Here is a 25008-nt window from a genome sequence, read left to right on the forward strand (position 1 = left end):
TTAACCTCCTTGTTCTATCGAAGGTAGAATAATCAAATAATTCTTCTGTTCCATTTTACCAAAAATCAACGTTTTATGTCTTTTCTGTGCCTTGCTTGTTTTCATCAAAATGCTAACGATATAGAAAAGCTGGTATTTCCTTTGGAATAAAACAGTACGAGATACTGATAGATCGTTTAACGTTAAGCAAATTGTAGTCATTTGCTTGAAAATAACTTCAGGAGGGAGAAAAGCAGTATACATAAAGACCATTTTTTTTACGAACCCCATTGTTCCTTACCAAATGGTTCCTTGCAGGTGTTTCGTTATCTGTACATAGATCGTCTATACTAGTCTCAGACCAGTTTAGTCAGCCCGGTACAACTGGACGGACGAACTATTACCGTAAAGCAGCGAATTATTATTCTTGGATTAAAGGCTTTAAATCTCTGGGGAGAAAACAATAGCCTCTACCAGGCTCCGCGGATGGCTGGAAAAATAGTAGAAATTGGCCCAATAGAGTGAATAGTATGATGAGGGAGTCGGCTTCGGAGAGAGGGTCAAATCTGCCATCCTGTACCCCTATAGCAGACTTACTCCTCTTGCATGGTCTATTTGGCCAATTTCTACTCTTTCCAGCCGACCCTGGAGCCTGGTAGAGGCTAGATCATCAACACAGTAGTGATTTGCACTGTCTAGTCTGGTCTGGTTCTGTGTCGTCCAAAATCACTTTTCAAGCGTCACGAAGTTAGCTTAGTGGTGATTTCCCGACTGAACAAATGTCTGGATAAGAAACAAATGGTTGTAGGAATCATATTGTAAAGTTTTAGTTGACAAAAAAAGTAATTTTCATGGTAAAATTAAACAAAGGGCGCCGCGTCGGCGCCGCGAAAGCAAAATTGGACGCCGCCATTGTTTTTCATCGAAGGTGTTCTTCCAATTTTCTCTTTTCGGTACGCGGTTCGATTGTTGGCTGATTTACATTATTATTTATCGAGATCGGTCCACTCACACCTTTTAGAATAATCCATTGTTTTCAAGAAGACGGCGTTTCAGATAACTTGCACACGCACACACTGGCCTCCTTATGCTAGGGTCACATTTCCAAAGCGGGGTCCGGTCGAGTAACTTGCGGGAACGAAAAATACGATATAAAAGACAACACACAAAATACTCATTGCCAAAAATCATGTAACGTTATATTCATAATATGCCTGTTTTATTACTGTTCGTTTTGGTCTTCCGGCTTGGAAATATGAGTAGCACTAGTAGCCCGACTCGGGCTTTTTTACGGGCGTATATAAGGTGCTATTTTTCCGTTCTTTAGGCCACACCAATTCTATTTGTTGCTCGGATTTTTTCAGAAAAAAATGGAGCGACAGGGCGAAAAAAAAAATTAAAAAACTTTTTTGCAAATAGTCTGGGGTGAAGATAAGAGTTTACATAACATAAAGAATAAGAGGATTATTCAAGTTTTAGCTTTGTTTGGCTCATTTTATGCAATGCACGCCTTTCTTTGATCTAGTACTATAATTCTAGTGACAAAATTACCATTTGCCATGTAATATATGGATTGATACTGAGAAATAGTTTTAATTACACTTTTTAGGTATTGCAGGCCTTTATAACTCTACTAGATTTTTTGGTGGCTATTGAGTTTACAACTGTAAAATTGGAAGTTAAAATGTGTGAATGGGAATAGTGACCCAATTTTTTGTTTCAAAATGGGAAAAACAGGACAGGCTATTCCGAGAAGCAACAAAATAGATTGGCGTGGCCTTACCTCCGTGAAATGCAGGTCTGTTTGTCTGTCTATCTGTTTGCGTTTCAAGATGACAAGGTCGATTTTGGGGTTCTTGTCGACTGTCGTTGGTACTGTAGCAGAACTTCCGATTTTTGCATCTTCTGTCCTGGATCGTGCTGTGGTCTTGATTTTTGGTGGCAGATAGCTTTTGATGTCTGGGAAAAGGGGTATAGGTTTGGGCCCCACGGCCCCCACCCCTAGCAACGTGTTCTGGAACTGCAGAGTGGTTTTGTCGAAATATTTCAACAGGATAACTGAAGAAAGGAGTAACGGATTTCCATGTAGGTAGCTTAGACAGAGATATGCGCCATGAAATGTAACTTGTTGAAAATAGGACTAACGTTGCATAACAAATAAGGACATTCTATGCAATCCATCTTTTGTCCTGGACTTGCTATGGTTTTCATTATTTGGCGGCAGATAGCTGTTAACGTCTAGCCTGGGTGCCATTCTATTTCTACCGGGGCTCCTACACTCGCTGCCCTAAATAGGATAACTGAAAAAAGAGAGGAAGGGCGGATTTCCGGATTTCCATGATTTGGGACACGCAAGTAACTTAGACAGAAATGTACACAATTAGATCAAAATCATTAATTAGGATTTAATTTGCATGATTCCTGAGGAAACTCTAAATTCCAGTGTTTTCCACAACATGACTTCAATACATGTAACTTTATGTATGCTGTTCATCTCAGGTGTAAGAATTAAAAAGTACAATACAAATTATGACAAAAAAGGCATAATTCACATAATTAATGCGAAAATGTCATGATTCCATAGAAGTAACTGATAATGATTTAATACGTTACATGAGTATGTTAGCTAAAGGTGAATACCATTCACAAAGATAGTTCTGAGATGCCCCCCCCCCCAAAAAAAAACAACAGTATTCTAAACATCGTCGTAAAACTTTACCTACAGCTCAAGCAGCAAAACAGCTGCGAAGTTTTCATTCATCCACATAAATATGATTTCTTCTTGTCTCTTTCCCTAAATATCCATATACAGAAGGACCAAAGAGGTTTAATCAAGCTTGATTAAACCTTCTTGGCTTGGAAGGACTAACGATGTATAAAATGATTTTAAAAAAATCAAAATGAAACAGGAAAGACTTTGAAATGTTGATGTCTTCCAGTACAGATTGAATAGTGAAAATTATATCAACGTAGATGTGTTACCAGTTGCTAACCACAGAACGAACTCAATGAGAAGCCATATAGAAAGGAAGTGGTTGAATTATTCACAGTGTTTCTACTACTCTTTGCTTAGATACCAATAGGCTCCAAAAGTTTATATTGTAATGTAAAATATCAAGAAAGTACATGTATGGACCACTAGACAAGTCTATATCGGGATTGACAATTCAAAGCTGAGGGCTTCTAGCCCGGATGCTATTTTGCTAAAGTAGCTGTTATAATACCCTGCTAGCTTTACTTTCGTCTGCGTTGCTTGTATAGTCGTCACTTCTAGCCTGGAGTCCAGTCTTGTTAGCTTTCCTCCGCTCCCCAAGATCCACCAGCCTGCCAACAACTGGTAACGGCGCCCTGTCCTGTTGGCAGGCTAGCGGATATTGGGCAGCAGGTCAAAGCAAACAAGGCTGGACTCCAGGCTACGTCGCTTCCCCCGTTGTGGAATTTTCCTTCACGTTCTCGAGGTCACAGATAAGTGACAGTTGCTAAAGACGTTCTTAATCTTCTTTGTGTGAAGGAATGAAGGACCTCGGTCAAACTCTGTTTGTTTTCTTAAGCCGATGTCAAGTATACGACAACTGTTCAGCCGATAATTGTCGCAAAAGATTGAGGGTACAAAAATGTCACATCTATGTGATGGCAAGTTCCTCGGCAAGTGTGAGTAGATAGGGGGTGGTATTATAATGTCTAAATGCTCTTAATCGACTTCATTGATATACTAGTAGACAAAGCAGGAAAAGTGCACAAGGCGCAGCAAACACGCCAAACAATATGAATTGTTTTACATTTATCGACATTTTGGTTCCTGCGCAAGAAGTTTCTAGCCTGAGTGCTATCCTCCGTAGTGACCACTGGCTCAAAAAAATCGCTTGCTATCCGTGGTTAGCAAGCGATTTTTTGAGCCAGCGGTCACTACGGAGGATAGCAATCAGGCTAAGGAGGGTCAATAACTTGTAGAATTATGTAAACATGGTTACTCAATCAAATCAATCAGGAAAGCAGAAACGAGAGGAACAGAGAGAAACAAAAACGAAGACGAGAAAGAAATACAGAAATAGATAATGCTTCCCTCTGCCAACAATCTCCGCTGACAGTTCGCGAAGTGACAATGACAGATCGGGACGATTAGCCGGGTGAGAGAGATCATTTCACACGCCGTGTTTATTTTGCAGTTTAACAAATACGGTCTAATTGTTCGCTGGGCGGTTCTCAGGAATAAATGTGCTAAAGAGCCGAGGACAGTGTTCTCCACCAGGGATTCTCCACTGTCAGATAAAGTACAGGCCAAAAATAGCTACTTTCCACGGAGTTACTAAGTGCTTGAGTCTCAACTCGTTCTCAAGTTTAAGTTCATCGGATTTCAATCACTCCAACAGTTGAACTATTCACAATAAAATCGACTGCCTTGTTGTTTAAGAACATGAACTGCCAGAAAACATTATGCTAGGGAAATGACCATGTTTTATTTATCAAATACAGATAGAAGCCCTTCGTAGTCATTATTTTGATCAGAGTGCACTGTATTATTTACATCGAACATAGGAACATGCTTATTGCTTGACGCCTGCTTTGGTTGTTACAGATTTTGTGCTGTACCGTACCCATGCTTCTTTTTTATTTATTTCCCCCAAATAGCGACATTGTAGCCGGGGCTTCTGCACCCGCTACCCTATTAAAACATTTTGTTAAGCCCCCGTCACAAATAAGAAATTCAGCTCGGCCGACGTCTTGGCGAGCTAAGAATGGGCATTTTCGGCCAAAGTACGGCCGACGTCCTGTCGATTACGCGGTCTTCGGGCGATTCTTAGAAATCAGGGTTGATCCAAATATTTGCCTTTTACCACGTCAGTCGATTCTGACTTCGTCCATGTCCAAAAGATGGTACCATCTCATGTGGGATTTTTGTTTGTTTTTAGTGTTCAACAGACGTCACCCGAGATTTTCCGTGGAAAATCGGTCGACGCTCGGGCGGTTTTGAAATTCGGCGAGCTTCGGGCGATCTACAAAGTCGGCCGACGCTCGCATGAATTGTGACGTCGGCTTTAGGGAAGCGAGTGTAGGAGCCCCGGTAGTAAATTTGATGGCATCCACGCTAACGACGTTGTTACTTGTTTAGAACATACATAGGTCTGGTATACCAGATATTTAGAGTTATAAATCTTCTTTCCATTTGCTCAAAGAGGCAATTGCTTACAAAGTCTTCAAGTGATCAGGAAGAAGTAAAAAAGTTGTCTATCAATGTCATTTTCCCATCATTCAAACGCCGAAACGCACGCACGGAATCTTTTGATACATCCACAAGTGCGCTAGTCTTCTCTCTACAAACTGTAACCAGAGCAACCACTCATTCCTCGAGAAATTGTCGTTTTGTGTGGTTTTCTTTCTCCACCCAACCAGAAACAATAAGAGTATCTCATGCCTTTTCGTCTACCCGCTGGTACCAGTATCAGTTACACGTAATCATATACTTGCATTATGAAATATCATCATAATCATATTCTTTTCGCTACCGTAACTATAGGTTTGGTAACAGGACTACTTTCGTTGGCAAGCTCACAAGGACTCGTTCGCTGCCTAAAGGTTTAAACCAGGGGGGTTTGGTCAATTTCTACTATTTTTCCAGCGATCCGCGGAGCCTAGTAAATACTAAACTTTCTTGCAAGTTCTTCATAATACTTGTCAACACCGTACACACACCGTCCCGTGGGAAGCCTCTGTAGCCACGTCGCTAATAAGCCTTGCTCCCCAGGCGTCGGCGGCGGTCCCCAAACGTTCATCAGTTCACACTTGTCAGCAGAGGTGTGAGGGACAGACGGGCCGCCGGACCGAGGCCAGTGGGGTTGCCTTTCTGTTTTGTCCGCTGTTCTGTTGTTTTTCTTGAGAGCATTTAGAACATACAAGGTGAAATAACCCACAGAAAACAACACATTGCTGTGTTTAATATGAAGACCCGTAAATTTTTGACGTGTAACTGAAACGCCCTCTTGCGCATTATAGAATCATCGCACATACCTTTCCACAATTCCCTCAGTGCACGTTACCTGACCCAAAATTCTGCTCAGCGAGTGCCGTTGATGTGTATATTCAAGAGTGTATCCAAACTAGGATTTTAACTTCCTTGGTATAATCTTCCCTGAAAAACGAACACACACACACACACACACACACACACACACACACACACACACACACACACACACACACACACACACACACACACATTTCGAACGATTTCTGTGTTTTACAGGCTCGTTCTGCAAAGTTTGTAACCGAGGCTTGCGAAATAGTAAGCTTAATCTGCCGATTCAGTCTTTTGTTCTTTAATTTTGCGGGGTTTCAAGGCCATGCTTGATGCGCCAATGCATCTAACGTTAACAAGAGTTCCACGACCTCATATCTCCATGAAAAATTCTATTCATGCAAATGACTTACACATTTGCATAATATATGCTTCGGCATAAACACCTTTATCTAACTTACACATGTTGCAATATTGACAGTCCTATATTTTCCAATTAGATGAATTATGGTGTTTTTGCATTAATTATGCAAATTAGGAATTCATTTGCATAATTGATATCTGTTCATGCTCCACTTTCCAGAAACGACATATGTTACATGTATTTGAGTCTGATAATGGAAAATTCTGCAAATATAGATTTTCCTCATTAGCTATGCAAATTAAGTCACAATTAGTATAATTGGCACTTCATTATGTATATCTCTGTCTAAGCTACCTGCATACTAAGTATCATATTGACAGTCCTATAATTTTCCAATTAGATGAGATATGGTGTTTTGCATTAATTATGCAAATTAGGAATTTATTTGCATAGTTGGTATCTGTCGATGATCCACTTTCCATAAACTACATACGTTACATGTATTTGAGTCTTATGATGGAAAACACTGCAAATATAGATTTTCCTCATTAGCTATGCAAATTAAGTCCTAATTAACATGATTTGCACTTCATTGTGTACATCTCTGTCTAAGCTACCTGTATGCTAAATATCATGGAAATCCGTCGTTCCTTTGTTCAGTTATTCTCCTTAGAAGATTTTCATGATAATGTCCCTGCAGTTCCAGAGCAAGCTGCTAGGGGGCACAAACCCACACCACGTCTTCATTACACCACAAGCTATCTGCCACCAAAAAATTAATACCATAGCACGTCCTGGTCAAGAGATCCAAAAATGGAATTTCTGCTGCAGTACCAAGGTCACATACCAGGGGGCCAAAAATCGACCTTGAATTTCGGCTTCACAACACCTGCCCACATACCAAATATCATCGTAATCCATCAAGAGGTTCTTGAGTTATGCTGACTACAGTAGTCCGGAAACACAAACAGACAAACAAACAGACAAACAGACAAACAGACAAACAAACAAACAGACACACAGACACACCCAAAACAATATCTCCATTCATGGAGATAAATATACCCAAATATATTTTCACCTTCCACATTCTGAACAGGGGTGTTTCGCGCCAATTTTTCTCATCGCCGGTCAAAGGTGAAATACTGGAAGAACGTTTCATTGTGTTCTTGATGCTGATTGGTCACAGCTTTGTAATGCAGCCAATCAAACGCCATGTTACAAAGGAGCAGTCCTCACCATAGCAACGTACATAGCAACCGCGCGCCGCCATCTTGGATTTTGTAAATAGACCCAAATAAAGGCGATCGGCTGACTGTGGTGGGTTGTTGTGCCAAGGTTTTCTGTGAATTCTAGTCGAAAATCATCAACATGGGGCAAGATTACTACGGAGTTCTAGGTTTAACGCGCAGTGCGACGGATGGAGACATTAAGAAGGCGTAAGTTTGAGTCTTATTTCTCCCAATCGAAGGCAAATGAAAAGATTTTGTTTTTGGCGATCATTACACAAGATTTGTTGTCATTTTACGGGTTGTAGCATTTCAACCCCTTAAATTTTGATCACCAGACGACGACATTACTACAGTTTCCTTGCATTGATCAGCTTCATCCGAGAACAAAAGTTGGTTTTGTGGTGCTGTGGATTTGTAAGGCGAAGGAGACAATGCTTGCCCCCCTCCCCCTTCCACAATATTGAACCAGTGTGTTCTTTGAAGTTGTAACATGTTACATCGCGGTACTAAGATCAAGCATTTGTCTGTCCTTTATCTTAAGTACTAGTAATAAATATCACAAAAACGTATTCCAATGCTGTTGTCCCTATCGTGGGGCCAGAAAAATAGGTTTGCAGACTCTGCAACAAAATGCGAGTTCAGCTTTATTTTTTCACCACAGATACCGAATCCTGGCCCTGAAGTACCACCCGGAGAAGAACCGAGACTATGGCGCGGAGGAGATGTTCACAAAAGTGGCCGAGGCGTATGATGTTCTCAGTGATCGTAAGTGTTACATGTTGTTAAAAAAAAACCCCACTCATTTGACAAGTGATCCTTGAGACTAGCCAATGTACTGTAACATATGCTAGTTAAGCAATTTACAAGAGAATTCAACATGTATTTGATGTATGAAATGATAGCAGCTTGCCAAAAAAACTGATACATGCCTGATACATGCCTGTTCTAGAACATTACATCTCTATACAATATATATATACATGGATTTAACCCTGACAGTAACACTTTGACTATTAGTTACTAACCTTGATACTAGTAGGGTTAAGCAGATGTGATTTCTCAAATTCAGCAACTGAATCTATAAATCTTGTGCCTTTTTCTACAGCGAGAAAACGAGCGACCTATGACCAGTTTGGCGAGGAAGGTTTGAAGAATGGCGTTCCCGAGGGAAGCGGGGTGGGTGGGGCTTGGACCACGGGATACACCTTCCATGGGAACGCAGCCAAGGTCTTCAAGGACTTCTTTGGAGGAGAAAATCCTTTTGCAGGTTAGACATGATTCAAGGTGTTATGTCTTACTTTAGTGATCCTACAGGGTCAGGGGTTCAAACCCGATGTTGCATACTACAGGTCGGGGCTGTAGACTTTTAGAAAGGACATTGTAAGCTATCGGTTACAGTTAGGGGTACAGTCTAATATGCGACGGTCAGTCCCCAACTCACAATGCATCCCAATGCTACATGACATAGAGGACTGGTGTGTTAAGTAAATCTGTATATTCATTATTTTTCACAGGGACTTAATTTTGAATAGAGCGGGAAATGAGATTTTCATGGCGTTTTAAGTTTGCGATTGAAATGATTCTGCAGCACAGTATTATTTTAACGGAAATGCATATTCCCAGTGTCATGATTTAATGCTGGAGAAGTCACCACAAAAATAAAATAAAATCACAGCAAACATTAAAAGATCTACAGTACACCAAATCACTATTCACTACTGAAGTAATACCCGTTGTTTAGTTTTTCATGTACGATGGTAGTACCGGTAATGAAGAAATGACATAGACTTGATTTGTACAGTATTTAGTTTTTCTCTCCATTCTGTCCTTTTTAAACTAAACTTTTTTTTTGTATTTTCAGATTTCTTTGACGGCCCTGACGGAGACCTGACCATGGGGTTCGGAGGCGTCCACGGGCGCGGCAGGAAGAAGAAGGACCCGCCCATCGAGCGTGACCTCGCCCTGACCCTGGAGGAGATCTTCCACGGCTGCACCAAGAAGATGAAGATTTCCAGAAGAGTAAGTGTCAGGACTCAGAAATGTCTTCAGACAATCTGTAGCATTGTTTTAACAACAGTTGACTCGGCCAACATGATGACTTGGTAAGCATGTTTTGCTTCATCAACGTTGGTTCATTTGTAAACAGGAATGTTAAAAAAGTTAAAGATGGATTCCTATTACTTTGTTGACAGGCTTTGGATAGATGTGACCAAGTTTTGGGAGTCTGCATCTAGGAAATCAAGTCTAGCCATTATAAGAGAGTGCAGTACCTTTCAAATAAAGAACTTGGGAGCATCATGCAGGGAAAAGTTTATAAATCATTAAGAGTCTTACTGAAGAAAATACTCCCTTGGGATGAACAAATGGCAGATTACAAATGTACAATCCACACATCACAATGTGCTCACCTTTCTTTCAACAATTGAGGGTCTGTATGGGGGTTCCTGACAACGTTAAATTCAGAAGAACCCCCTATGTATTACGCTAAAATCAAGGAAGGCAATTACGCAAAATTTGGTCACCTTGCTACGAATTACGTAAGACAGTTTTCCCTTTGAATTACGGGAAATTAAAATAGGCTGCCTACGCCTTACGGAAAAGAGCATGCAGACCCTCACAATTGGGTGAGAAAATAAAGATGGCTTTTGTAACCTTTCACCTTTGACCTGTCCCTAGGTCATGAACGAGGATGGCCACACCTCCAGTATCCGCGACAAGATCCTGACGATCACGGTGCGGCCAGGCTGGAAGACGAGCACGCGCATCACATTCCCCGAGGAGGGTGACCAGGGGCCGAACAACATCCCCGCAGACATCGTGTTCATCGTGAAGGACAAGGCACACCCCAGGTTCAGGAGGGAGGGCAACGACCTCATCTTCACTGCCAAGATTCCTCTGGGCAAGGTGAGATACTGTAACTATTTGTTAACGGTCACGGTAACTTGTTTTTAGCTACTTACTAGTAAATGGTCAATTACAAAAATTTCATCATCGCAAATGTTTGATAACTAACATTTGAGACAGTGATGTTTCTTCCACCATTAGAATTAAATGCTGTGAACTACTGTCTTCCCCCCCAATGGCTAAAATTACCAGTTGCAATATCAAATAGATTTACAGTAGAACAGTCCAAATAACAGGTAAGAATCCAACTGCAAATTGGTTAGACTGGAACAGTAGTAACCATTGTGAGATACTAGTATAGGTCAATCCCCCTAGCAACTGCCTTTCCAACTACAGACTGCAAATCCTTTAAACCATGTCAACCACCTTGTCAAGACGGTGGACAAGACCACAAGACAGTGTGCTACGTTTTTGGAGGTTTGGTGCAGTGTCTGCATGTTTTTTAGAGGACATTAAAGTGGATATTAACATTCAACATTTGACATTTTCTCCTGCAGGCCCTGACTGGCTGTAATGTAGTTGTTCACACCCTGGATGACAGAATCCTGGACATCCCCATCAATGACATTGTACAGTAAGTATACAATCTTTGTCTTATCAATTCAGAAAATAATGGTTTAATTTCATAGTATGTTATGGGTTGCATGATAATCTTCCCTTGAGGAATGCAAGTTAAACGAAAACAATGCATTCCAGTATGACTGACGTCGAGGAATATTACAGTTGGGGGTCGTCATATAATCATTGTATGATCATAAACTAACTTAAGGCATTTATGAGATAGTCATGTACTGTATGTGTCATACAGGTTCAGCTGTCTTCTTACTGAAGATAGTGTCTTAGATTCTTGTTCGCCTGCTTCAAAATCCTACCACATCAAAATAGTATGACAACTTTCAGTGAATGTGACTGCACCATTGTGTTAATACATTTATAAAAAGTAGTCATCCAGGAATTGAAGAATAATATTTCAATTCAATCTATACAACTGGATCACAATGAGAGTACCAGATGTTTCAGATGTCCATCCGACATCTTGCATCATCTTTTCCAACACTGATGAAAGTTGTCAGAATCAGATGGACATCTGAAACGTCTGGTATTTTCATATTGTAATCCAGTTGTATTGATTGAATTAAAATATCATACCTTTGTCATAATGTAATATCAACCAGGCCTTACACACATTCTCCTTCTTCCCACAGCCCCAAATACACCAAGATTGTGCCAGGAGAAGGCATGCCGATAGCCAAGACTCCCACCAAGAAGGGAGACCTGATTATAGAGTTTGACATCGAGTTCCCCACACAGCTGACACCAGAGAAGAAACAACTCATCAGACAAGCCTTACTACACTAACAGGGACACATGTACAAATGGACATACGCTTAAATACATGTAGTAATACAGGAGGGTATTCTCATGTTGGGTAGTCAGGGATTTTTCTATTCCTCCTTCCCCCAAATAGGGTTTTCCTTTTCTCAATTGTACCCAATGCCACTTTAGGCCATACAAATTGATTTTCATGGATATCATTCATTCAAGCGTGCATTGAATTCTATTTGTAAATGTGCTTGATACATTCATGACATTGAAAAGGGTGTATGTAACTGTCTTTTGGAGTACATTTCAAGTATGTTCTTGCAATGGAAGTTTTCTGTATGTATATATTGTAGTACATGCGAGATGGTAGTACCGGTAATGAAGAAATGACACAGACTTGATTTGTACATGGTTATAATGTATTGATTTTGTTACATAACACTGAGAGAAGATACAGTTTAAAATACTAGTCTGTAGGTAGGTTGTAGTTTATTTCAAGATTTTTGTACAGACTAGTCATTGTTCACACATAAATAGCTTAAAACATATCTTTGAACACAGCCTTAACTTTTTAAGATTTTCTGCTAACTTTCAGTGCATTGTTGACATCACACTACACGTGATACTATAAACTACATGTTCACTTAGCCACTACTATTCTACCTTTGTAAAAAATTGTAAAAATAAAGCTACCATTTGTTGCTGTAAACTACAGACTTTTTCTTTAGAAGTATTTCTTTAGATAAACACAGCTTTGCAACAAAGGACATAAAAGTATATATCTTATACAGTTGTCAAGACCGCCAGTTGTAGTCCATGCAGTGATGCCCTCTTGCAGCAACTTAACAAACTGCAGGAATGGGTGTCACTTGATCAGGCATCTCAACAGGCCAGGAACCGTGGTGTTGGAACCTTGTTGTATGCCTGAGATGGGGAAAAATTTAAGTAAGAACACTTGAAGACGATATGAAGCATGGAAAAGAATAAGCGTGACAGTGTTAATCATATATAAACAAACTACATGCAGTAGTGCTTCAAAGCACAGAATAATTTTAAGTCCAACCACTAAAATCATATCTAGGGGCCTACAGGCAACTAAAAAATCTAAAATCAAGATATCTTTGTACACAGATGAGCTGACTGCAGTGTAACAGACATGAACACACTGCCAGAATTCTCTGCCTTATACTACTACAGGAATGGCACTTTATGTCGACATGTCATATTTCAAGTTTTAAAGAATGGTCCTTGGATAGTGCAGTAATGCCACCTAGCAGCAGGTCTGAACAGTGCAGGAGCAGGTGGAACAAAAAAAAAACACACTGAAAGTACAAGAGTGTCACATCATTGGGAGAGCAGATACTGCAGTGTAACTGCAATGTTTGTGGCAAAGTTTTTTAAAAACATAACTACTGTTGATGCTGGCAGGAGAGAGGTAGAGCACTTTGGGGTGATACAAGCTTGTACAATACAACAAAAATGTAGCAACTCACAGCAAACGGTGCCATGGGTCCGATGTTGGCTCCATATCTTCTCATGACCTCACGTATGTGGGAAGGCTGGATAGCATCAGCGGAGGCAGGCTCTGGTGCAGATGAACCGCTCTGTAAGAAACATAAACAAATTTAACACTGCTGTTGTTATTTAGGCCAAATATATTGATTTTATTGCTGACAGCCTCAGAAGACTCCAAAGCTGATTCGATACAACAAAAAAGAAACAAGATTGGTGTCCAACTACAAAAATCTTAAAGATGCAGAGATGACAAATCTTGTAGCAAGAACTAAAGAGAGAAACACAACTCCTACATGTAGGTTTTTTGATTATCTTATTTAGAACTGGCTGGAAAATTAGACTCACAGCTATGCATGTACAGATAGTACTACTAGCAGGGGATAGTACTGTGTGTTCAACTACCATACTATTTTCGACAAGAGCACCAAGCAGAGAAGCAGTATAATGTACCATTTTCAAAGACTCGGTCTGGGAATCCTATTGCATGCACAGGGAGCACTCTAGTTACTAGGCCATATCATGATTTGAGGAGCTGTTCAAATAAATGTATGAATAAGGAACCTTTTTCTTCTTCTTCTTGGACTTGCCACTGCCCCCACTGTTGGAGCTGAAGTTGAAGATGGGGGTCTGCGGGGTGGTGGGCATGCCTGGCAGGCCGGTGGAGTTACTGTTCTGGGTGGCTGAGGAGGGAGGGGCGGTGAACTGGCTACCAAACATCAGGGGCGTCACATTACCTGGGACAGAAAAGGAAAAAAGGAGTCATCAGATCCTTTTTTAATCATAGCATGTCGATTCAGCTATCATGTATTAAACAAAAAGAGAAAAAATTGTCTGAAGATGATTTATAGTGTATTTGCAATACAAATCAAATAAAGTGTTCCTTATAACATACAGTATCTAATACAATGTACATGTCCATGATGAATAATGAAATTCAATATGTGAAAAACTTGCAATGCTTGAAAGTTACAATGGATATCTAGAAAATGTAGATATCCATTGTAACTGTATTTTGCACGCAAAATTACCATTTGATATCTATATGATATAGATATAGTGTTGAATCATTACCAGCAATTAATGGTAAAGTTAATGTCGACTTTATACCTACTCAATGATTAAACAGAAAACAGATCACTGAAGTTTCATGATTACTAGTTGGCAATGCAGTAAGAAGCATCTAATACTGTAAATGCAGAAATGCTTGTGGTGGTTTTATGTTCATGGTTTTCTCGGTGAACTCTTTACTGCGAACTTAAAACCACTACTGACTGTAGCAAAACCCCCACAAACACTCCATTTTCTCCCTACCGTGAAAATAAATCCCTGCAAACATTTCTGCATTTACAGTATCATGACAAAGTAAGAGACAGGGTGGCCTACATCTACCAAAATAAATTTGAATGGGTTGTAGTACCTGACTGACCTGTGGGTGTGGTCGGTGTGGAAGGGGGGGTCTGGTTGGGACTGCTGGGGCGGGAGGAGGGGGACTTGATCTGCAGGGGTGGAGGGGGTGCCACGGAGATGGTGTCAGGGCTGGAGCAGAGGTGGGGAACGCAGGGCTGGAGGGGGTTGCTCACTGTTCTCTCTGTGTCCTTCTTGATGAGCAGGGCACAGTCTACAATCTGCAGTAAGAACAACACAGATGATAACTGTAAATCCGTTTGATATTGCAGTTGGTAATCTTAGCGGTTGGGGGGAAAGGGAGTAGTTCATGGCATTTGATACAACGGTGGGAACAAACACCACTGTCTCAAATGTTAGTAATCAAATATTTGCGATGATGAAATTTTAGCGGTTCAACTAGTGACCGTTAAAATAACTAAAATTAAGTTACGATTGACAAATCAAGAATTACAGTATATGAAACTGTGACAGCAGCTGGAGAGTGAATGATAAGGAATAAAAAAGATCCAGTTAAAAAATGTTCATTAATTTTGTTCAGAAAATAAATGCGGGTAGAAATGTAACCGAAAATAAGTACTAAAAGATATAGAAACTTGCGCAGCTTACAGTTCCTACAGTCTCATAAGCCAGGTAACTGAGTATCTCCATGGCCAGGGGGTTGGGTTTCACCTCCAGGGTTCCCAGGTCCATCCAGTCTCGGAACTTACTCGCTTTCTTGTCTGTGAAAATACAGTATTAAGAAAAGAAAAAAAAAATTGAAACCACTAAACTTCCAACATGCTGACATGACCAAATAGAAAAAGAACTTGTGTACTGTGTGGTATTTGTTAGACAGCCTTTTGGCAATACTTATCATGCTGAGAGTCTACTAGGTGAGACAATGCCTATCTCTGCAGGAGTAAGACATGGCAGTTTTGTGGGAAAAATTGATGCCAGGCAAACCCAGCCTGTAAAAAACTTACGGAAGTTGGTTTGCCTTGCCTCCACATACTCCATGTACTGTGTCTGGTCCATACTGCGCGTCTGCATATCAGCTCGCTGGGAGACAATGACAAGTGAAGTTTGTTTATATTCAGCACAATTTTTATCATTTCAAAGGTTACTGCAAATGTAGTCAAGTTTGTGGTGGTTTCATGTTCACAGTTTTTGCACTGACCTCTTCACCGCAAACTGAAAACCACTGCAAAAATGCTTGTTTTATCTTCGTCCGCCAACTCCACTGTTTCAACTGCAAACTTAAAACTTCTGCAAATACTCCATTTTATCTGTACTGCAAATTAAATCACCCTGAACTTAAATGCATTTACTGTATAAGATCCAGAAGTAAGGGGAATAGATCTTAATTCAAACATACACATTTACATACACCCTAAAAAGTGTATGACGGTACCCACCTCAGCTCTCTCCTGCTTGACTTCATCGATCTCATCATCTTCAAACAGGGACAACAGCTCACCTGGATGGTACAGGGAATGGGGTGCAATCTTTATCCCTTTTCAATTTGAAGTATCCCACGATCAAAACATGACAACTACACTTTTACATCTAAGGGCCACACCAATCTAATGTCTTGGTTCTGAGATTTAAAAAATTATGCTAGATAGGAATATCAACATGAAAACAGACTCTGAGGGGAAAGTCTGTACAGTTTCAGGGAATGAACAGAGTCAGAAGCAAGTTTTCTTCCCAGCCCTTTGTTTTCATGACAGCTAAAATTTAACTTATAAATGTCCAAGAACAGATTAAATTGATGTGGCCGAAATATCATAAAAACAACGCAGTACAGATTTCTATGTACCTGTTTGATCAATAGCTGATAGGAAATCATAGCAAAGTTTCCTCCTCTTGGCTACCGGTTGTTTAACGTCCTCAGCCTCAGCCTCTCCTTCCTCCAGACCTGATCCCTTCACTACCTTCTGTTTTAGGTCCTTAAAGTCAAGATATCTCAGGAGACGTCTTAGCTTCTTCTGCAAGGAGAGGACACAAACTTTTAAGACATAAAGGACTACGAATCTGTGTAGTACATACATATTTGAAGGTACAAAGAATTTCACTTTATGTAAAATACAAACAGTGTAATGCAAAGTTTTGGTTTTGATGGTTGTCCAGTGACCCACAGGCCCCAAATACATGCATGTGAGTCTTCAAATTGGCTGGGATATTACAGATAGCCTATTATAGCAGTAAAAACTGTAACAGTTTCATAAAAAAAAGCACAAGATTATGCATAAAATCTTTTCAACATTCTTTAAATAGTAACTTCAAAAAGTTCTCATACAAGAGTATTTGCAACATACATGTAGAGGTATGGTAACAGAAGTCATATGATTATTTGAATTTGTTAAAAACTGACACAAAAAAGCTTTTAATTTTATGTTTTCTACGACATCTAAACAGTACAATTTTCCCCAGTTCCATGACACTGTATAAGAGGATGACAATAAAACCAGACATTAAAGCTTATATAACCAGTCATTCTCCCTGCCCCCCAGGACCATCCCCCTCTATTGCCCTGGTGCTGATACCGGTTTATGTGAAAAGCCATAGCCCTAACAGTGGGGGAGATTACAGTGTACAGGTCTCGGGTGGCCCCACACATAAACTATGTCGCTGTTTTTATCTCTTTTTATTATTTCCCGTCCAAAGGTGTGCTTTATGTTGATAAGCCAGAAAAACATAAAGATATTGGATAACACCTTTTTCGGATAGTATCACATAGTTCTGATCCTCAAACTTTTCAAACTTGTTTTATCACCAAGAATTACGAAAAGCACTTGGAGAGTGCAAACCTCTGCCTAATACGTGCTAACAGGGTCAGGTCAAAGGTTAACAGGGAAGGTTACGACCTTGGCAGAGGTCAACTGTGGGGTTCATAATGTATCCGTTTCAGAGGTGGTCAAGTCACTATAACTTTTTATGTCACCTTTAAAGGATTATTAGATTTAGCAATTTTGAAACAACAAACATTTATGTGTAACACAGTAAACTTGTATATTTGTAATGTTCTGCTCATTTAACATACGGGGGTCAAAGGGTGAGAGGAGAGCTGTTACTATTTCAGTTTTTAGCCTGTGCCATTGTTGTGTATGAGCACGAAAAAGTAAGTTACATAATATGTCTATTTAATGTTAACTGTCAAAACATTGCGTCATACTTTGTACTTAACTGGGCAAATTGTTCTACAAAAATGGCAGTTTGGAAAGAGATCTGCTTGATTACCCCAAAATGTCAAGGGAACAGATTCAAATCTTTCCAAACATTTAGTCATTTGTGAAAGCTCTACCTATAAACTACTAACATAGACCTGTACATTAGCCTTTTAGTTAACAAATCAACCATCCAACCAAAAATCAACCAATAAAAAAACATAACCTCTTTGTCAGAGGTAATAAACATACACTAATGTATGTGTTCCTAATGCACCAGTTTTGGGACAGTTTGAAACATGAGCACATGTAGGAGGCCACCAGATAACAAGGTCTAAAAGTACTTATTATAGACCCACCACTGCTTAATCATCCATTATGCCTGACCCTATGACCTGTAAACAGATGTTAGGGGATAGGAAACATTTGGGGTCACAGAGGGTCAATAGTTAGAGCAGTCTGGCCTAATTCTAGAGGAGACAGAAAAATAAACAGTCACCTGGTTTTAAGCAAGAGCAGTGTTGGACAAGTCTATTTGCCCATTTGCCCTGGGCAAGCCAAAATGCTAATTGGGCAAGCGCATGTCCTTCTGTACTTTCCCGATCAGGCCAGTGAAATTTTTCCATGAGTGCCATTTTATGACATCACACAAATTGTAGACTAAGCAAGCTAGAAGAGTCCCTTACTCCTTGGTCATGTATGTAGTAAAGACATTACTACATGTTTTAAAATTTTTTTTTTTTTACCGAAATATTCATAGAAATATGTGTAAATTTAGGGCCAGTGGAAAGTTGGAAAATGAGAACAGATAAACCACATGTGCACTGAGGTTAATAAAAACATCTATTTCCTTCCATGAATGTCAACAACTCTCATGCAGTACCTGGAATAACTGAAAAGCAGACCATCCTATGGTTTGGAATGATGATGGCATTTGAATGACTTGCTACAAGACCACTTAACATTACAATCTCTGACAGTCCAAGAAGTGTTGTGCTTTTTTAATCAGATTTGAAAAAAAAAGGCCTGATTAACCTTTGAATCTAATGAGAAACACTTCTACAAATGTAATTCTAAAGTTCAGGAGAAAAAAATCCCCGTTCTGATACAATGGACAGTTGCTATCCGATGTAACATTAGATTAACACTGACTTCAGCACTAAGGACAGCACCTATTTCCTCTTTGTCTCCAAGAGTGATTTTGGAAAAATTGTATATTTTGAGGCCAAACAAGCATCAATGTATAGAAATACACATATTTTGACAGGAAACAGACTTGCTATCCAATATAGATCAATGCAAAAACCCATTGCATAAAACAAATTCTGACTCAAACATTTTCAGTGATTTGGGGCTATAGTATAAACATGTGAATGTACTGCATGAGCTATGAGAATATCAACTTACAGAGTGATTATTAAATCTCATAATCATGGAACAAATTCTGAATAATATGAAATACTGTTTGAACAACATGTTGTGGGAGAAACGTTTTCTGCTTTTTTCATGAAAGGTGTTAAAAGTGTTAACAACATATGAAAAAAACTGTTTTCCTTGAAATTGTAGGTTTGTTTCTATAGTAAACAACATCACCCCTCTATCTATGAATAACCAGCAACCCTTCTGGGCAAGGTGTGGCAATTTGTCTCCAAATATAAAAGCAGAATCTCCCACAGGCAGCACTTTACAGTGGCACTCTGCCCACGCGATATGTAGCATTATGAAACATGACAAGGCCGTGTTAAGTCACCATTCTCTGCTAAACTGTTAAGGGACGAGCAATTTGACGGGGCAGGACCTTACAAGCCCCCTCGTCACGGGGTCAGCAGCAGGGGCGATGGGGGATGGATGAGCAGCGGAGAGCCCAACGACTCCTCCATTATAGCCTGAAAATTGACCCTGTCATTCCAGCAAATTAAATGTGGCACAGTGAAGAGCGGGCGGTGTTAGGGTTTTACAGCGGCAGGAGTCCCCTATGTGGCCGAAAATGGCCCCATAACGGCAGGCGGCGGCGCTAATGTGCCCCGGGTGATCGCGCGTGTCCAGTCCAATCATTTACCGCCACGCCCCCGGAGGGTGCTTGCCACTTTGAAGTGGATGCCGCAATGGCTGCGATAGGAACCCGCCAATTTCGTGCAATTTGTAGTGGGATTTCGGCCGGGCCGTTACGGGCGCGTACAGTATTATGTAGTGACTAATGGGGAGGCGGCATGTAAAATGTTGGCAGGGCTTACCGGCTTTAGCCTGGAAACATGCAAAAATGTCCATCCCTACTTCTGAGGATGAGATCGTAGGGGGAGGAATTAAACGCCATAATTGGGGAAGAGCCAGTGGTCACACCGTGATATAAAGATGCCCGCATGTCAGGTGACAATAACGATGCTTAATGGGAAAATTATACATAACAATTGGTTTCATATCCCTTGCTGCTGACATCAGGTTGGGCAGCAAATTCTGGGATTTTCAATTTTTGAGAGTCCCAAACTGTAAATTGCTGATAGATAAAAAAATAAAGGGTACTTTTAGGGGTAACAATGCCATCATGCGTACAATGTGAATGTCTGGTATCAAGTCATTTGAAGAACTACCTGTAACATGGCTTTAGCACCTGCACTTATAGGTGGTTTTATAATGCTGCACTGCAATGAAACATGGTTACTGCCCAAAACAACCAGCAATTTGCCAAACCTATCCCTTGTCTCCAGAGCATATTTTATTTTTCATTTCTACCCTCAAGATCTTCTTCCATATCTTTATTCTAATTCACACAAAACTTACATAACAGTATAATTTCTGTTGGCTTAACTCTCTGTCTATTTGTCAAAGGTGGAAAAAATTGGGGATAAAGTATGTGTAAGAACCTGTCTCAAAAGGTTAGGGCTGTTTCATCAGTCAGAACTGGACATCCAACCTTTGGAGGTCACAACTCCTCTTCATCCTCTCAAACAAAAAAGGTTCAAAATATCTAAGTGGCAGATTTTAATGATCAATACTTCTCCCCACCTTTGATGTGTTGAAGAGAAGAGGGAAACATCCATTTCAACACTGTCAGTGTTCAGCCTACTGATACCATCAAACAAAAGACGGTACATTACCCTAAATGCATAATTATACAATAATGACGGCAACAACTCACATATTCCCCTCATTTTTGCCCACCTGAAAAATTGCGTGATTTGGGGAAGTGTGGTCTAAATGTCTAGCCCCAGGACAACTACACCTCTTCTAGTGCTAAACTTTTCTGCTTCCATTAATCAATTGGCTGCTAATGCCTCTTGTTTTAGACAAAGAAAATTAGACGCCCTCTTTTGCAGCTGGATGCCCAGATTTTGTCTTGTAATTACATACACATGTTACTGTGGGACAGTGTTACTGTTGTTTTTTCATTCTACCAGACACTGGACGACCCAACATTTTGAAGTTGTGCTTCCCTCATTTTACGTTTCCACTCTACTCATTCAGCTTTGAATGGAAGAGCTCCTGTAACAGATTTCTCTCCTGCTGGTTCTATCCCCAACCCCTATACTACCAGTTGACCCGGGGCAAGCCTGGCGTACACTTTTGATGCGTGGCGATGTGACCTGTGAGCATCCCCAACGATTAACGGTCGCACGCCGGGGGCACGCGATGGCCGCCCCAGCTCCCACTTGTGTCGCTAACCCCGGGCGTATCGGGTTAATGGTTTATCCATGCAGTTGTGTGATGCGAGTGATTACTCCACACAATGCCATATCATGGCTTAAGGTCTCGCTATCAAACGACACAGGCTCGCCCTATCCGGACGATTAAGCAACACGGGGCCGTTGCACAGATTACCGCGCGTGTATCCACCTATTTGACCTTCCATTCTATCTCGATAAAGCGCCGCTGATAGGGATTAAGTGAGAGTGCTCTTAACATTAATACAGGCTGTAAATATGACAGACCGGGCGTGAACAAAGATATGCTCCGTGTTACGACGCGAACATTGCACCGGAGTATTAAACGCAATGTTCCACGATGGAGGGTGATTGGACGGAGGGATAAATCCCCTCCCCGTAATGTTTCATGGTGCGATATCACCCCCACAAGGGAGCGCGGGAAATGATACAATCCCGGGGCGGTAATTGCAGGGCGGAACTTTGCGCAGCGTTTTACAGCCCAGCGTAAATGAACTAACAACTCTATTTCTGTGTCTTTCCATGATGGTCGCACCATTTAGACCCACAATAAAAGTAAAGAGCCCGGTGAGTGGTCTATGTGACAGATAATCTACTTAACGGCATACAAGAGTAGTGATTTCTCCCCGAAATGAGGTCTGATGACTCTAAATCTGTTTATCACTTTAACGGTATTGGCCATAAAGTGGTTGAAAATAACAAGTTAAGGTGGGGGGACGACGGGCTGTGATTTTATTACCCCGGCCACAGCTCCTACCAAAGGACAAAATCTGGCTCTCCAAAATCCCCTCCGATATTGTACGTCATAGCAATAATGTGATACCCCACAATTAATATTTATCAAGCCATCCCTTCTTTTGACGTTTTTACGGGCAAAATTCTATCGGATAATGCAAACACACCAGCGACGGAAATGCCGTTAAGGCTATTTGGCTTCACGCGAGTGTTGTAAATATTTGGTAAAACAGAAAACTTTAACCTCCCGGCTCTGAGATTGGGGTTTATTGAGTGTGAAACGTACCAGAAAATTGCTTTTCATTTACGAACAAACACGATAATATTTTCCTTTTGAAGAGAGCCAGCAAACCGTACACGGCCATAAAGTTAGAGTCACATAAACATTAGCTGCATATTACTGTATATAGATGGAGATGGATGGAAATCAGTTTGACTTGCAACCTTTATTGCTATTGGCTAATACTTAACTACAGGCCTCGACAGCTTTAAAACGTCCTCATTCATATAACTGCTGCAAATTTACCAACATTTTGTGAAAGTGCATGTAACAGTCTTCTAACAGAGCCTTAAAAAACAAGTTTAACATATCGCAGACTGAGATTTACAGCCCAAGCCTTTCCTTACATAAGTACAGTTAGGTTTCGCATACGCTACACCAATTTGTGGAAAACTTTCCTCTTAATAACGTCCAAAGTTCTGCAGCAAATGGACTGTGGCTGAGTTCCTCTGCCAGGGAAAGCTTGCACTATCTGTTCCAAACTACCTTTCTTTACGATCAGTCGACTCCGCATCATGCTGAACAAAAGAACGGCTATAAACCCGAGTCTTTCGATGGTACATTTGATACGCTTGCATACGGTTGTTCAGCATTTTGGTCAAGCCCTGTATCTGTCCAATCTTCGAGATACGCCACTTTTACGGCCCTCCTTTCGACACTTCAACCCAACCCTGGGCAGCGGTCTTAAATTTTTATGTTGTGCATTTCCATAAATCTGGGCCCCTTGGTGCTAATTGTGTTCTAATTGTGGTCTCAACTTGACCATTTTGCACCATCCAATAGTCATTATCTGGGAGAGTTATGGCCGCCCTCATGTCATCATTATTAAACTTGCAGCCTCGACCCATCATTTACAGCCGCTCCTTCAGCACCCGGCCTACAAGAGATACAATATCCCTGTCAGGTCGCTTAGCGGGAGCACATCACGCTGAGGGGATCTGACAAGCCAGGCTCTCTCCGCCGGTCGGACAACTTTTCTCTGCCTACAAGGTGAGTGAACTGGTCTGTGCTCAGGGTAATTTGATGAGTCGCGTTAACGGCTATGAGCTAAGTGTGTTAACGACAATTTGGGCCCAATTTGCACGATACGGCACCGCTGACAATGCCGGGCCGTTTGCGAGGGGTAACCTTGTTTGGGCGGTATAACAAGTCCGCATGTCTCCCTTGTCATCCACTTAGCCCGGACCAGATGACCTTGATTATTCCGCGGCACGTCTCTCCCTCCCTCTGAAGGGCACAGGTGCGGTAATTGACTCACATCACACACAATTTGTACCCAATTTGTACAAGACGTTTAGCCAATCGAGCATGTCGCGTCCGATGAGCACAGGAGCTAATCAGAGGCATGGCGGACACTCGCTTTGGTCCCAAAGCCTTCAACCCGCTCTGAACTTTTCTTTGTTTTTTGAGTGACCACTGTGGATGAAGTGGAGCATACTGATGAAATTATTGCAGCTTGACTTACTCCTTTGATCTTTATCTTTTCTATAGAAAAGTTGACAGTCTGATTAGTCTACAATGTAGTAAGGATGTCTGGAACACTGTTGGGAACCTGTGAAGATGTCTAAGGGCTGTTTTAAAACACAATAAAGTAGCAGGGAAGACAGCAAGCCTGAACTATGGGTGAGGAAGGAACTTGGAATAGAAATATGATTGACGCTATTGTCATTCACAAACTGCCTTCTACTTTTTTTCCCCAGATTTGATCCTTAATCATAGATGTTAATAATGAAAGGATGGCCATATCAGAGTCTTTGATCACTGATCACCATTGATATCACACAACCACGTCTGTGATCATAGGATTGTGTACAGATTGGTTTATAGCATGCATCAGTTAATTCACGACACTTGTTTGTACCCGTATCAAAGCTACTAAATGTCTTTTAAGACGAAATGTACAAAATTCCAAAGTTAAAACAAAGTGACAACATTCTTTGATCAACCTTTTTGCATGAAAAGTCATGACAGTTTAACCTTTAGAACTGTTTAAGTATGGAATGTGATACTGGTGAAGAAAGATTGTGAATTTTGACAAATTTGAAAATTGCACAAAAAGTGAAATAATTAAACAGTTTATAACTGTAACAACTCATAAAAGAATAATTCCTTTTTTGTATCATATTATATTTCTTCTCAAGTGTAAACTATTACTGTCCTAAATGGATGAATTACAAATTGCAGTTGTTGAAATCTAAAACATGAGGGGTATGCTGAACATACTAATGATAAAAGTGGCCACCAGGTCCCTTGGGGGAATTGGCATTCCCAATGGTCGAGTTAGCCTCCTAGTGTTTCCTGCTTTTGAAAAAAACACTTTAGAAATACTGGTATAGAGAAAAAGCTGGTTTGATTGTTCATTCAACATTTCATGCAGTTGTAACAGTGGGATTCAAGCACCACTAACTGACCAGTCTAACTGGTCCAGCCCTTTTGGCCTAGTGGTTATGG

The 25008-nt window shown here is 40.7% G+C and overlaps 2 protein-coding genes across 4 annotated transcripts in view; one reads left to right on the plus strand and one right to left on the minus strand.

Moving 5' to 3' along the window:
• Window positions 1–7630: 7630 nt before the first annotated feature.
• LOC136435307 (dnaJ homolog subfamily B member 13-like) lies at window positions 7631–12603 on the plus strand. The gene is made up of 7 exons (XM_066428720.1): window positions 7631–7795; window positions 8250–8353; window positions 8694–8855; window positions 9450–9607; window positions 10265–10492; window positions 10990–11066; window positions 11698–12603. Exons 1-7 carry the CDS (start codon window positions 7728–7730, stop codon window positions 11849–11851), a joined length of 951 nt encoding a protein of 316 aa, XP_066284817.1. The 5' UTR covers window positions 7631–7727; the 3' UTR covers window positions 11852–12603.
• The window catches only part of LOC136433253 (transcription initiation protein SPT3 homolog), a 101811-nt gene continuing 89015 nt past the window's right edge, over window positions 12213–25008 (minus strand). For 2 of the 3 annotated variants that reach the window (XM_066425310.1, XM_066425489.1), the window contains 8 exons: window positions 16536–16704; window positions 16132–16193; window positions 15700–15775; window positions 15344–15456; window positions 14748–14955; window positions 13892–14064; window positions 13309–13419; window positions 12213–12739 (listed from right to left, as the gene is read on the minus strand). In XM_066425310.1, the coding sequence (XP_066281407.1) occupies window positions 12698–12739; window positions 13309–13419; window positions 13892–14064; window positions 14748–14955; window positions 15344–15456; window positions 15700–15775; window positions 16132–16193; window positions 16536–16704 (954 nt within the window). In that variant the 3' untranslated portion in view covers window positions 12213–12697. The remainder of the gene's footprint in view (window positions 12740–13308; window positions 13420–13891; window positions 14065–14747; window positions 14956–15343; window positions 15457–15699; window positions 15776–16131; window positions 16194–16535; window positions 16705–25008) is intronic. The other variant, XM_066425398.1, reaches the window with a different exon arrangement.

This window comes from Branchiostoma lanceolatum, chromosome 1 (genome assembly GCF_035083965.1).
Source record: "Branchiostoma lanceolatum isolate klBraLanc5 chromosome 1, klBraLanc5.hap2, whole genome shotgun sequence".
Lineage (NCBI taxonomy): Eukaryota > Metazoa > Chordata > Leptocardii > Amphioxiformes > Branchiostomatidae > Branchiostoma > Branchiostoma lanceolatum.